The sequence below is a fragment of the Phascolarctos cinereus genome, unplaced genomic scaffold (genome assembly GCF_003287225.1).
Source record: "Phascolarctos cinereus isolate Bilbo 61053 unplaced genomic scaffold, phaCin_HiC Scaffold_2;HRSCAF=192, whole genome shotgun sequence".
NCBI classification, from domain to species: Eukaryota; Metazoa; Chordata; class Mammalia; order Diprotodontia; family Phascolarctidae; genus Phascolarctos; species Phascolarctos cinereus.
The window spans coordinates 361,891,612-361,906,051 of record NW_027555625.1 but is presented as its reverse complement, the minus strand read 5'-3'; the positions used below and the strand labels follow the sequence as shown (position 1 = coordinate 361,906,051).

The following is a 14,440-nucleotide window of genomic DNA, read 5'->3' as shown; positions in this document are numbered from 1 at the left end:
AATGCTGGGAACAGGCCTCTGAATTGGTGCTGATCCTCTGTTCTCTTCACTCTTCTTCTCCCATCCCCACAGGTGACGTCATGTCTTTCCCCTCACCCTGTCCTGCTCATTACTATGAATCAGTTTTTAAAAATCCGTTTTCAAATTCAGAAAATTGGCATGTACAAACTGTCTCACACCAGACTGATTCTTCCTTTGTACATGATGTTATATTGAAAGAGATAATAAGGGAAAGTATAGTGGGGATAAATTCAGGGTGTTCTGGTAATGTGTTTAACAATTGGCTCATAAAAAAAATCTACTCAACATGCTTTTAAGCTTAATCTGCATTATTAACTTTTCCCCCATCTCTTTCTTACATCTAAGCAATCAGCAAAACAATTAAGCCATTGTTTATAGCGTTTGCTGGTTTCCTGGGTATAAATGCTCACAATGAAAATTTAACCATCAGCTGGGAGCTGGCTCCAGCACTCCCCTGGATATATCACTGCCAACACTCATTCAGCATCAGCGCGTCATAGGAGAAAGAATTGTTATCAGCAGAAGACATGGTTTAAATCCCAGTTCTGCTTCGTTCTACTTGTGTGACCATGGGCAGGTCACTCACCTTTTGGGGCTAAGATTCCTCCTCTATGAAATGAGTGTTTTGATGATCTCAAAGGTTCTTTCAGTTTAAAATGTATGATCCTCTTCTGAACATTTATCAAACACCACCTGTTTGCAGAACTTAGTGCTAGGCATTAGGGAACAAATAGATTTTCAAAGCAATGAGGTCCCTGGGCCTTGTGGATCTTATAGTCTAGAACCTTCAGAGAGTGCTAGAACTGGATTGGAATCTTCTTTTTCTTTTCTTTTTTTTTTTTGCAGAGGTGATCAAGGTTAAGTGACTTACCCAGGGTCACACAGCTAGTAAGTGTTAAGTATCGGAGGCTGGATTTGAACTCAGGTCCTCTTGACTCCAAGGCCAGAGCTCTATTCACTGTACCACCTAGCTGCCCCTGGATTGGAATCTTAAAGAGCATCTAGACTTGCTCCCTCCTCTTTTATGTAAAAGGAAACTGAGGCCATGATGATAAAGTGATTTTCTCAGTTTTATGAGCTTATAAGAGGCCAAAATGGGATTTGAACCTGAATCTTCCGATCTAAAACACAATATTCTTTCTATAATACCACAGAGTTTCTCTAGACTCTTTTTAAATTTTATTTTAATTTTCAATTCCAAATTCTCTCCCTCCCTTGACAACTCCGTCCCCACCCATTTAGATGGATTCTTTTTTAAAAATTATTTTTATTAGAAAAATGTTTCTACGAACAGCTTTATGAGGTATCCAAGGTGATTTTTTTTTTTAGACAAGGATACTGAGGTCAGAGGGGTTTAGGACTGATTTCCCAGTAGCTGGATGGCTGGTAAATATTGGAGCCAAGAATGGAACCTGCATTTTCTGATTCTTGCTCCACAATGTTGAGGTTGTTAAAGGCCTGTGGAATGATTTTAGCCTATGTTTCGTGAACAAATTCCACCTTGGAACATGGAATTTCTCATCTCTACCTACTCTTCTTTTTCTCTCTTTCCCCTCTCCCTCCCATACTCCTGAGTCCCCCAAAAGGTACCCCATGTTTAAAGTAACTTATGAATTGGCAGCCATGCAAAACCACAGTTTAAGAGCCCCTTCCCTTGTGTTTCTTTTAGTAAATAGAGAAAACATTCATTCAAAGCGAAAGACAAATAGCATAACAAAATAAGTGACCAGAAAGCTTCCCTGAATACTCTTCTATAAGTGACCCCACTACTAGTGTTGAAGAGGAAACATGTGGCCGGGAAACTTGGCTGACTGGGGAAGGTGTGTGATGGGATCAAAGCTCCAGTGATTTAGCACAATGCCTGGCACACAGCTTAATAGGCAGTTGTTGACTTGGCCTGCAGGCGGCAGCATGTTGTGCAGACCTGCCCTAGAACTAGAAAGGGTCTAAGACATCATGCTCAACCTCTTCATTTTACAGTTGAAGAAACAGAGGCTTGGAAAGTTGAAATGAATTGCCCGCCTGTTGTCTGGGATTTTAATTCAGTTCCGATGACTTCAACTTCACTGTCCTCTCTACTGTACCATGTCGAGGGGCACATATTCTCTAGAATATGTCTGGCTTGGGAACACATGCAAAGGGACATAAATGTAGGAAACACGCTGTTTGTCCTTTGTTCTCGAAGAGGAAACATGTATAACCAGGGCGACCCACACCTTTGATGTTAGAAAGCATCTGAGACGCCCTCAAAGGAAAGGATGAACTGGGACCCTTTGCTGAGCTGCTCTCTGCTGCCACCTGTTGGTCTACACATGCTGTGGAGCTTCCTCAGGTCCTGTGATGCTTTCTATTGATTGCCACTACTCTAGAGAACCTCCCCTCCCCCTCCCCTCCCCCAAGGGAGGGGTCTAAGCTCTTCAGCCACGTCCCAGGACCATTGTAACAGCCAAGTAACCAGATAACCAAGATAACAGAACTCTAACACTTATAATGCAGCTATGTAAAGTTGGATAGAGTGCTAGGCCTGGAGTCAGGAAGGTGAGTCTTCCTGAGTTCAAATGTGGCCTCAGACAATTACTAGCTGTATGTCCCCGGGCAAGTCACTTAACCCTCTTTGCCTCCATTTCTTCATCTGTAAAATGAGCTGGAGAAGGAAAAGGCAAACCACTCCAGTGCCTTTGTCAAGAAAACTCCAAATGGGATCACGAAGAGTCCGACACTACTGAAAAACAACTGAACACTAAAAATAAGTCTATCTTTTGAATTATTTTTCTCTTGTTTCTGGAGTTCTTCCACCTAAACTGTCATCTGGGTGCTCTGAAATTCCTTTTAATTCCAATAACTGTTGTTGTTTGTCCTTTGCTCTCAAAGAGGACCGTAACATCAGGAAGGTGAAGCCCAGTGAATTGCAAGTGAATTGGATTTGAGTGAGGGAGAGCTGTGCTAAGTCACCAGCCTCATTTTCTCCTCTGGAGCCATCTGGGTCCAGTGGCCAGATATGGATCAAGATGACTGGAGATGGCCCCAAATTCCAATAGCAATAATAACAATATAAATAGCTAACATTTATATGTAATATTTATATATTATTTATGTTATATTTATATATTATATACATTAAATCTATCATTTAAGGTTTACAAAATGTTTTCTGTGTATGGTCCCATTTGATCCTCACAACACGTTGGTGAGGTGGGTATGATTATTTCATCCATTTTACAGATGAGCAAGCTGAGACTGACTTGCCCAGAATTACATAGACAGTAAGTATTTGAGTCAGAAGTCAAACTGACTCCAGGTCTAGCACTCTATTCATTAAGCCACCAAACTCCCTCAAATCCCTTGGCTGTTAATCTGGGTACTTGTCAACTCTTATTAGGGACTCTACTTAACAGAATGGAAAGGAACCTTTTAGCTTCTCCATAATGATCCTGGTCACCATGCATATTACTCGAGGAGCAACATTGATGAAAAGGCTGGTGAGCTGGCCAAGCAGCTAAAGTTGCCAAGTTGCCTTCAATAAAAACCTGTGGCTATGGGAAGCAGCCCTGAGAAGAAACCAAGTATCCTTTTTTTTTTTTTAGAAACAAAAGAGTGAAATTATAGGACTTAGAGCTAGGAGAAATCTCATTTAGTGCATTCTTCTTCTTTTATAAATGAAGAAACAGAGGCTGAGGAAGTTTAAGTGACTTGCCCAGGATTACCCAGAGCAGGAATTTGAACCCGGACCTTCTTAAGTTCAAATCAAAGACAGGCAACAAGGTGGGTAGAGTGCTGGAGTTGGAGATAGGAAGACCTGACTTTGAATCCTCCTTCAAACAGTTGCTGATTTTGTGAGCCTGAGTTAGTCATTTAACTTTTCTCAGCCTCAGTTTTCTCATTTGTAAAATGGGGATAATAATAACATTGACCTTATAGGGGTGTGGCAAGGATCTAATGAGATAATATATGTAAAAATTTGTAGTGTTATACAGCATAAATACTATTATTATTTTAATATACCAGAATTCCTTCCTGTATTTTCTGTTTTGAAAACTATCAATTGTTTAATAAATTCATCTTGAAAGAACAGAATCAAAAGCTAGAGATCTCTGAGCTCTTTCCTATCCACGTGTGGCAAATATTCATTCAACAAACTCTTGTTTTATTTTTAATCTTATTTTTATTGATGTAATGTGTTTTCATATCACCTTCACTTCCAAAACATTTCTCCTCCTCTGTTATCTAATAAGCCATGTCTTGTTACAAAGATTTTTTAAAAAGAGGAAAAAAGAATTACTCAAAAGCCAATTAATGCTCCATCTCTGACAGCGTATGTAATATTCATATCCACAACTCTACCACTGAAAAAAGGCGTGGGAGGTGTTATTTACCCAACTCTTCTCCAGAGCCAAGCTAGGTCATTATAATTACATTCTTTCTGTTTACGTTGTTGCCATGTGTATATATTATATGTATATATAATGTTATGTTACATATATAGTTATATGTAATATCTATGTATACATTTTATGTGCGTGTGATGTTGTTGTCATTATACATACACAACTACAAGAATGGAAACAAAAACCCTAAAAGCTGTATATAACATATTTGTATATATAAGTACGTATAACATACATAAAGAACATTATATATTAACATTTGTATATCATAGTTAATACACATACACACATATATGTATATATATAAAAAGAGAGAGAGAGCTTTGTAGATATCTAGTTTTCCTAGTCTTTTTGCACTCTGAATCAGTTTATGTAAGTCTTCTGATACTTTTGGTTTCATCAGTCACAGTCAAACCCACTGTACCTTGACCCCAACATAGTGATGTCATTTTGGACCTCTTTAAGAACAGGGGATAACAACCAATCAACCAAGTACTTTGCCATCATAATTAAATGTTATTAAGAATATTTTTGGGGGCAACTAGGTGGCGCAGTGGGTAGAGCACCAGCCCTGAAGTCAGGAGGAACTGAGTTCAAATCTGGCCTCAGACCAAACACTTGACACTTACTAGCTGTGTGACCCTGGGCAAGTCACTTAACCCCGATTGCCTAAAATTTTTATTTAAAAAAGGATATTTTGGTATATATTGGTGTGTATTTTGATATTTATTGTCTTTAATATCTTTGGAATTTATACCTAGCAATAACATCTCTGAGTCATAAAGGTTATAAACCCTTTAGTCAATTAAAAAAAACCCCATAATTATAAGGTCAATGTTTTTAAAGCACCTACTGTGTGTGAGACACTGTACTAGATTCTGGGAATACCAAAACAGAAGCATGATAGTACAGTTCAGACATGGGTGACCATTCCTTGTAAAGTCACAGAGGCAGGACATAACAGTGGTGCATAAGACCAGAAGGCTAAATTTGACTGATAAAAGAGAGTATGAATGTGAATGCAGATAATATGAAATAATATTGCAAAAAGAGGTGAGCCAGATTGTGTAGGCTTTTAAATGACAGACTGAAGAGTTTGTATTTTATCCTGGAGGCAAAGAAAACCCTAAGATTAGTTTTCGTCTACCCTTTGGCACTTACACGCATATACCTTTTCATTCTTAGGAAATGGTGAAGACAGGAACTGTGCCTTGTAGATTTCTCTATCCTTCATAGCACCAGGGATAACTGGGGCGAAGTGGATTAAATTAATGATGTGTAGATGACCTTATGATTCTGGGCAAGAAATTCTAGGGAATTTCCAGAGATATTTCTTGCATATGCTATTCATTTTCCGAGTTTTGATCACAGCAGTTTCTATTAGATTCTCAAGTATAAAGTCAGTAATAAGTTTGGATTTTGGATAATCGGACGCATGATATGTGTATATCTTTCAAAATATTGGCACAGTACCTGGTATACAGTAAGCACTTAAATACTTGTTGTTGACACTGTTCTAGAACAGTGTACTGTTGTAACTGGCCTGATTTTAGCTTGGTTTGGGATGTAATAAAGACATTAATACCTCTGTAGTAACTTCATTTGGAGCACCTCCTTCTAGGGCTGTTTTTGAGGCTCAACTGAGACAAAATTTGTAAAGTGTTTAGCACATAGTAAGCACTATATAAATGTTTCTTTTTCTTCTTCTCTTCCTCCTCCTCTTCCTTCTTCTTCCTCTTCTTCATCTTCCTTTTCCTCCTCTTCCTCTTCCTCCTCTTCTTCTTCTTCCTCTTCCTCTTCTTCTTCCTCTTCCTCTTCTTCTTCTTCTTCTCCTCCTCCTCCCTCTCCTCCTCCTTCTTCATCTAATCCTTCTTCTCATTCTCCTCCTTCTCCTCCTCCCTCCTCCTCCTCCTCTCCTTCTTCTCCACCACATCTTCCTCCTCTACCGTCTCCTTTGTTTTGGCCAAACTTATGAAAATAAACTGAAGTCTGTGATTCACTTCTTTGTGACTTTAGGCAAGTCATGTTCCCCCACCAGGGCCTCAATTTTCTCATTTATAAAATGAAGTGGTTAGACTAGGTAATTTCTAAGGTCCCTTCCAGCTCAAACATTCCATGGTTGTATGATTATTAGATTTCCATTTACTCTGACATTCTCAGAAAGAATGATAGTGGGATTCCTTCCAGTTCTAGCATATGATTCTCTCTCCCTCTCCCTCTATCCTTTCTTCCCCCTCCTCATCTGTCTGCCTCTCTCCCTCTATATATGTATGTATACACACATATTTTTTCCTTCTTTTTAGCATCTAGACAACACACAGAATATAACTGGATAGGACGTTTATAGATAAGTAAATTAGGTAACTGTTTACTTCTTTATCAATTCAATTTGATAAGCATTTATTAAGTGCCCATTATGCTCCAGGCACTGTGCAAGGTATTGGGAATACAAAAACAAAGACCAGTTAAACCATCAGTACATTAATGAGGAGACAAATATGGAAAAGTCACAGGAGCTGCCCAGGCATAGCAGAAAGGGAACTGAACTTGGTGTCAAAGATCAAGGTTTGAATATCTTGGCTCTGGCATCTTCTTACTCTCTGTGACAGAATGTAAGCTCCTTGAGAGCAGAGGCTTCTGTTTTTGTTTTTATATCCTCGATGCTTAGCATAATGCCTGGTATGAGTAGACACCTGTCATGAGTAGACTGGTATGCTTGTTGAATGGATGAATGAATGGATTAACAAATGAACTCATTTCTCTGAGACTAAGTCTTTTCATCTATGAAATGGGTATGTTAATACTTATATTACTTTACTCCATAGGGTTATTGTGGGGAAATCACTTTGTAAACCTTAGAAGCACTATAGAAATGTGAATAGTTATTGTGAGGTTATCTTTTGGTGGAGAGACTACTGGCCTCAGTGTCAGGAAGACCCAGACTCAAATCCTGCCTCTAACACATGCCAACTGTTGACCCTGGGCAAGTCACTTAACTTCCCAGAGTTCTTGTAAAGAGTTGCATGGACCTCTTCTTTTAGAGAAGGTGCCATCCTGGATTGGTAGAGCTTCATCATCTGAGAGTTCCCCATACCAGTGAAATCACAGGTGCAGTCCCTATCTTATCTTAACTTAGCTAGAGTGTTACTAGTAGTTATCATCTCTCTTCTGAGTAGTCCAGAAAGGCTTCAGAGGAAGTGGCATTATTGGAGCATATGAGGGAAATGGACACAACTTTTTCTTTTACATATGGAAAGAATCGTTGGCCACTAGGGCTTTGGGGTAAAAATGAAGACCAGTTTCTCTCTGTGTCTATAGGAATGCTCTCCATATGCTGCACACCTGTTTGATGCAGAGGACCCATCCACACCCCTCCGGACAGTGCCTGGGCTCTGTAAGGACTACTGTATAGATGTATGGCACAGATGCAGGACCATATTCCGTCATCTCTCCCCGGACCCAGAGTTATGGGCCTTAGAGACTAATCGGGCCAAGTTTTGCCGCTACTTATCACTTGATGATGCTGACTACTGTTTCCCTCGGCTATTGGTCAATGAGAATCTGAATGTGAACCTGGGTCAGGTGAGGGCTGACACAGAAGGCTGCCTGGAGCTCTGCCTGGTGGAGGTGGCCAACAGGCTCCGGAACCCCGTGGCCATGGTGCACGCCAATGATGGCACCCACCGATTCTTTGTGGCTGAGCAGGTGGGGCTGGTTTGGACTTACCTCCCCAACCGTTCAAGGTTGGAGAAGCCATTTCTGAATGTCAGCGAGGCTGTGCTCACCTCTCCCTGGGAAGGTGACGAGAGGGGCTTTCTTGGCATTGTCTTCCACCCTCAGTTTAAGTATACGGAGAAAGTCTATGTGTACTACTCTGTGGAGGTCAGTTACGAGGAGAGGATCCGCATCAGTGAGTTCAAGATTTCCCCTGATGACATGAATACTGTGGACCACAGATCTGAAAGGTAGTGCCTTTTGGGGAGGACTTAACCCTGAATTCCTAGGGGAGGGAGGAAGACAAAGAAAAAGAAGTGTAATAGGACTTGGGCTGCATGAAGTCCTCTGGGAATGACTGATTTGGTTGAGTTACATTTTCTAAATAGTGGAAATTCACCCTTTTGAGAAGAAAACTTTATTTTAAAAAAATTGAACATTCGAGATGGAAATCTTTTGCAAATGTATCACACACTCCTTTGATGTCTTAAAGTTCAGAATTATAGAATGTTAAGACTCGAAGTGACCTTAGAGATCATAAGATCATATGATATGGTGCCAGAAAGGACCTGAGAGATCATTTTAATCTATCCCATTCTTTTTATCCCCATCTCTTAGCATAGTTCCTAGAGCATAAGAGCTTTAGAAATGCTTGCTGATTAATTGATTGATCTAACCTCTTATTTCACAGATGAGGAAACTGAGGCCTATAAAGTCATCAATAGCAAACATTTATTAAGTGCCTACCATGTGCCAAGGTGCTGGCAATACAAAGAAAGGTGAAAACAAACAGACAAAAATAAGCCCTGTTCTTAAGGAGCTCATAGTCTAACGGGGAAGTAACATGCAAACAACTGTGTGTAAGCAATAACAGGATGAACTGGAGATAATTTCAGAGGGAAAGCACTGAGATGCAGGAAGACTGGGAAGGTCTTCTTAAAGGAGGTGGAACTCTAGGCGGAGGCAGAAATGAAGAGGGAGAGAGCTCCAGGAATGGGGGACAGCCAGTGAAAATGCCTAGGTTTGGGAACAGGAGTGTGTCTGTCATGTGTGAGGAGGCTAGTGCCACTGGATCAGAGAGTGTGTGGAGGGGAGTGAGGTGTAAGAAGGCTGGAAAAGTAGGAAAGTGCCAGGTTGTGAAGGGAGGGTCATTAACTTGCCCATTGGGTTGCAAGGGGCAGCTAGGTGGTGCAGCAGATAGAACACTGGGCCTGGAGTCAGGAAGATATCCCAGCCTTGGATACTTACTAGCTGTGGGACCCTGGGCATGCCACTTAACCCTATTTGCCTCAGTTTCCTCATCTGTAAAATGAGCTGGTGAAGGAAATGGCAAACTACTCCAGCATCTTTGCCAAGAAAACCCCAAATGGGATCACAGAGAGTTGTACACAACTGGAAATGACTGAACAACAAAATTGGCTTTTAAGTTGCAGGGATGGTATTTAAATACTGATCTATAAACCCAGTATTCATTCTACTAAACCATAGTTCTTCTCATTCAATTCTCCAACTGTACTGAAAACAGTGTCAGTTATCAATTTTTCCCTCTTGTCAATGTGCTTGTCTTCAATGACAATTCTCTTTCATTCTAAGTGGAAGCTTCTAATCTGTTGGGGGCTGGAAAATAGGATTACCAAGTTTGTTAGTATATAAAGTAAGAGTAAAATGGCATAAAATACCTTCTGTTAATTCTCTTCTTTGGAACTCTTAGTTTTGAACTTAATTGTGCTATTTTCTCTCCTCTTCCCCTTAATTTAATTATTCTTTTCTTCAAAATTTCTTTCTCTGCATTTGAGTAAATCCATTCTGATCGTTTGCATCCAGGTCATTACCTTCATACTCCATCATTGCTCAGACTGTCTTCCCAGGACTGGAAAAGATTCCGCTCAATTTCTACCCATTCTTTAAGGCTCAGCCAGTTAACAAGTATTTATTAATCACTTACGATGTGTCAGGCAATGTGCAAAGTACTGGGAGAAAGAGTTATCTGTCCTCAAGGAGGTTACATTTTAAAGAGGGAAGATAACACATAAAAGGAAGCTGATACCTGGGGGAGGGGAGGTTGTTAGAGAAAATCCAGAGTACATTCTGGAGGTGACTGAGATATGGTTGGCCTGGGTACCCTTCTTAAATGGAAGCTCTGGAAGGAGCCATCTACTTGGAAGGGAGGTCACAGGGGCAGAGGGTTCTTCCAGTATGTGAATTTCTGAGCTGGAGTGAGGCTTCAGGAAAAAGAGGTTTTTTGGGAGTGGTAAAGGAAACTATGAAATGGCCCTGCTCAGAGCTGCCTCCTCCATGAGGCCATCTCTGATTCTACCCTTCTCCCCCACTAGCCAGATCTCTCTAGCTACTTTCCTGAGTCAGTGTCACCTGGTGGAAAGAATGCTGGACTTGAAGTGAAGAAACCTAGATTCAAATCCTGCTTTCAGTTATTTACTAGCTGTGTGCCTGAGCACATCACTCTCAGGCTTCTGTTTCCATATCTGTAAAATGGAGATAATACTTATATTACCTCTCTGACAAGGTATTATGATCCGTGATAGAATGTAATATGATCAAAGTAGAGATCAAGGTCAAGTGCCATATTAAATATGAGGAGGAAAAGATCACTTTTCGCATCAGGAAAGGAAGGGTTTGAGAAGGAGTTGGCATTTGACTTGGGTATTGAAAGTTTTCATGGCATAGGTACCAGTCTGAGTCCATGAGAAGAAGGCAGGGTGAGATTGAGGAATAATTAATAGTCCAGTGGATAGAGCAATTTTTCAAGCACTTACTATGTGCCAGGCATTGTGCTAAATGCTGGGGGGACACATACAAGAAAACAAGATGGTTCCTACTCTCAATACGCTTACATTTTAATAAGGAGGAGACAGAACATAAAAGGGAGCTGGAAAACCCAGGTAGGGTGCAAGGTAGGATAGGAAGGGGTCAACTGGACTCATGCCAGCACAAAATGCTAGGTGTGGAGGTAGAGTAATCCAGAGAATGAGTTGAACTCAGATTGAAGTGTGCAATGAATGGCAGTCCTAGCCGAGAAAGTAGGCCCCAGTATGGAGTGAGGTGGTCGAGGCTGCTGGGGAGGAGGTGTCCAAGCGGTTGAGTTGAGCTAGGATTCAGTTGAATGCCATCAATGGGTTGAGTGAAATAAGTAAGTCCAGTTAAATCATTTCTCCCATCTGGGCCTCAGTACCTTTGTAAAAGAACTAAGTTGGAATAAGATCTCAGTGGTTCCTTCCTGCCTTGATGTGCTAAGTTCTGTGACCCAAAGGCCCCTTCTAGCTCTCATAATCTGTATTCTTAGAATCATAGAACCTAGAACACCAGAGTTGGAAGGGACTTTAGAGTGATAAGAGTGCTTTCAGCTGTTCTGTTCTATGATCCCATGGAAATGTGACATTCTGATTTGAGGGTTGTTTTTTTAATTAGGATAATTTTGGAAATCGAAGAACCAGCATCTAACCACAATGGTGGACAACTGCTCTTTGGAGATGATGGGTATCTTTACATCTTCACTGGGGATGGAGGAATGGCAGGAGATCCATTTGGGAAGTTTGGAAACTCGCAAAACAAGTAAGAAGGGAGTTGTTCCTATTGAACCAGGCCACCTTCCTAGGATGGTGCAAGTACGCCCTTCCTGGAGGGATGGGAAGGAGGGGATGGCCTTTCCCTCCCTCAAGGTCCTAGTCTGAAGCTTCTACTCAGGGCCAGGTGCTTTTGAGCTTAGAACATGACGACTGCTTTTGTTCCTCTCTTTTAATTGACTGTGTGAGTGATGTTAGTTAATATATATCAAGGAGAAGCCATGTTGAGAATGTGTGTGTTTCTCTCTGGGTACAAACATTCTTAACTTTAGATAGCACCCAATAAGGATAGTTTGCTGAAAATCTGAGCTCAGTGTAGCAGCTCCTTTACGGAGAGGAATCAGAGCGCGATCCCTGGCTCTCAAGGACCTCTGGTTGTGGGTCATCTGCTCTGGAGTTCCCTTCATCGGCAATTGAGAATTGACTCTGTTTAACCATCTCTCCCAGTTTAGCAATCAGGTGGCCCATATAAACCCAGTAAATATACAAACAAAATTAGCATCTAGTTAGTGTAAATAAGGACTCTAGATTTTCAAGGCAGCAGGCTTGATTCCCTTGGTGAGATGATAGAAATCTTTCTGAGAAGGCAAAATAAAAATAGAGTACATTGCTAATTACAATAATTAAACCTATCACAATTAGTGATTTTTGCTTTCATATAGTATAGTGCAAGGACTTGCTGAACCCACTAATTTTTTGGATGACTTTAAAAGCAAATTTCAGAAGATAGAAATGTAAGGACTCATAGGGGGCAGGGCAGAACTTTATTTAAAAACAACAACAACATTAATTTTGTGCCTCTAATGTTCACATTATATGAGGAGCATCTCACTATTTAAATGTACTGAAGGTTATGTTGAGGGCAGCATATGACAAACAGCCTCTGACATCATCTATAGCAAAGTCCAAATTCAGTTCTAGGTGAACTAGAAAGACTCTCATGCCCTCTTCATCCACCAAAAATTTTGGAAACTGATTGTCTAATTTCTTCAACCTGGTATTTGAGGCAAGGTCCACCTCAATTTAATCTCAGTCTCCTTATCAGCTGCATAATGATAATACTAATAATCATAACCAAGGGATGAGCAGATTCCATGATTTGCCAAGTGCTTTTGAATATATGGTATCTTATTCGATCCTAACAACCATCTTATGAAAAAGTCAGTGCAGTTATGTTTTTCCTGTTTAACAGATGAGGAAAATAAGATCTAGAGAGGTAAAAATGACTTGGGCAAGGTCACCCAACTAGTAAATGGCAAACTCCCAGTTAGGACTCAGGTATCCTGACCCTTGATCTGGTGTGCTCTTGCCTCTATTTCACTATCTTCCACTGTGCCCCTTTATATGCCTTATGTTCCTGACAAACCCTTGAGCTCATTACCACCTTCACATGCTTCACTGTTTCCTGCCTCTACTCTCTTCCTCAGCAACTGGGTGATGCAGTGCATAGAGCACTGGGGTTGGCATCAGGAAGATTCGTCTTCATGAGTTCATATCTGGCCTCAGACACTTAACTAACTGTATGACCCTGGGAAAGTCACTTAACTGTTTGCCTCAGTTCTTTATCTGTAAAATGAGCTAGAGAGGGAAATGGCAAACAACTCCAGTGTTATTGCCAAGAAAACTCCAAATGGGTCAGGAAGAATTGGACGTGATTCAACAACTACAACTGTTTTCATCATCTGTTCCTGTTAATTAAAATGCCTTCCCCTCCCTGCCTCCATTTTTGCCAGTTGGAATCTTGTCTGTTTTTCCAGATCTGCTGAGAAACTGCTTCTTCTCTGCAGCCTTCCTTGATTTTGGTGGTCATAAATTATTCCTCCTTCCTGTGAACTGATAAAGCACTCACATCTCTCTTAATATACTTTCACATTTGGCTTTGCAATATAATTATTTATGCTTGTGTTCTATCACCCTTTTAGACTATAAGTTCTAGGGATGCAGAGACCACATTTCATTCATCTTGATGTTTTTCCACTCACTTCAGGCATAGTAGGATTTCATGAAGCTAATTTGGAGATATGTTTTGCATGTATAATGGGTATCATATTGCTTGCCTTCTCAATGCATTGGGGAGGGGCTGGAGACAGAGAGAATTTGGAACTCGAAATTTTAAAAATGAATATTAAATTTAAAAAACTACACTAAGAAAAAATATAGTAGGATCTTGTATATAATCGGTGATCTGAAACAGATAAATGTTCAGTTGAATGGAATGAAAGGTTTTGGGTGTTTGTGGTCATTGTATATGTGTTTGTTTGAATCCAATTCTCATCTGCCACTTTCTCCATGTATGACGTTGAGCAAAGTCCATTTACCCAACTGGGCCTCAGTTTTCTGATCTATACAATGGAGGTTTTAGACCAGATGAGTTGGCATGGATCTTAATTATTTAAAACCATGTACATGTTGCTTCTCCCTGATAGAATTATCCTTGTCTTCCCAAGGTCTAGCGCAATGCCTGGCAGATAGTAGACTCATAAGTGGTGGTCAGGAGACAGCTTTGTAAACCCTAAAGACAGATATGTGCAAGAGAGAAATGTGCAAAGTAGAATAAGAATGGGCCTTGGAGTCAGGAAGACCTGCCTCAAGTCCTGCCTGTGACCTGTACTGGCTGTTTGACTTTGGGCAAATCACTTAACATCTCAAAATAAGAAGCAGATCTCTGTGTTGGTAAATTAAAGAGAAGTTCTAGTCTACATTGGTAGAAGGACTTCCTCACTGGGACTTCCCTATACT

At 40.6% G+C, this 14,440-nt stretch overlaps 1 protein-coding gene across 2 annotated transcripts in view; it reads left to right on the top strand.

The window, feature by feature from the left end:
* HHIPL1 (HHIP like 1) overlaps positions 1-14,440 on the top strand; it is a 99,414-nt gene that overhangs the window by 18,884 nt on the left and 66,090 nt on the right. For both annotated transcript variants that reach the window (XR_013484852.1, XM_021007356.2), the window contains exons 2-3: positions 7,725-8,371; positions 11,547-11,690. Coding sequence is in view for 1 of the 2 variants with exons in the window: in XM_021007356.2 (XP_020863015.1) it covers positions 7,725-8,371; positions 11,547-11,690 (791 nt within the window). In the remaining variant the exon portion in view is untranslated. The remainder of the gene's footprint in view (positions 1-7,724; positions 8,372-11,546; positions 11,691-14,440) is intronic.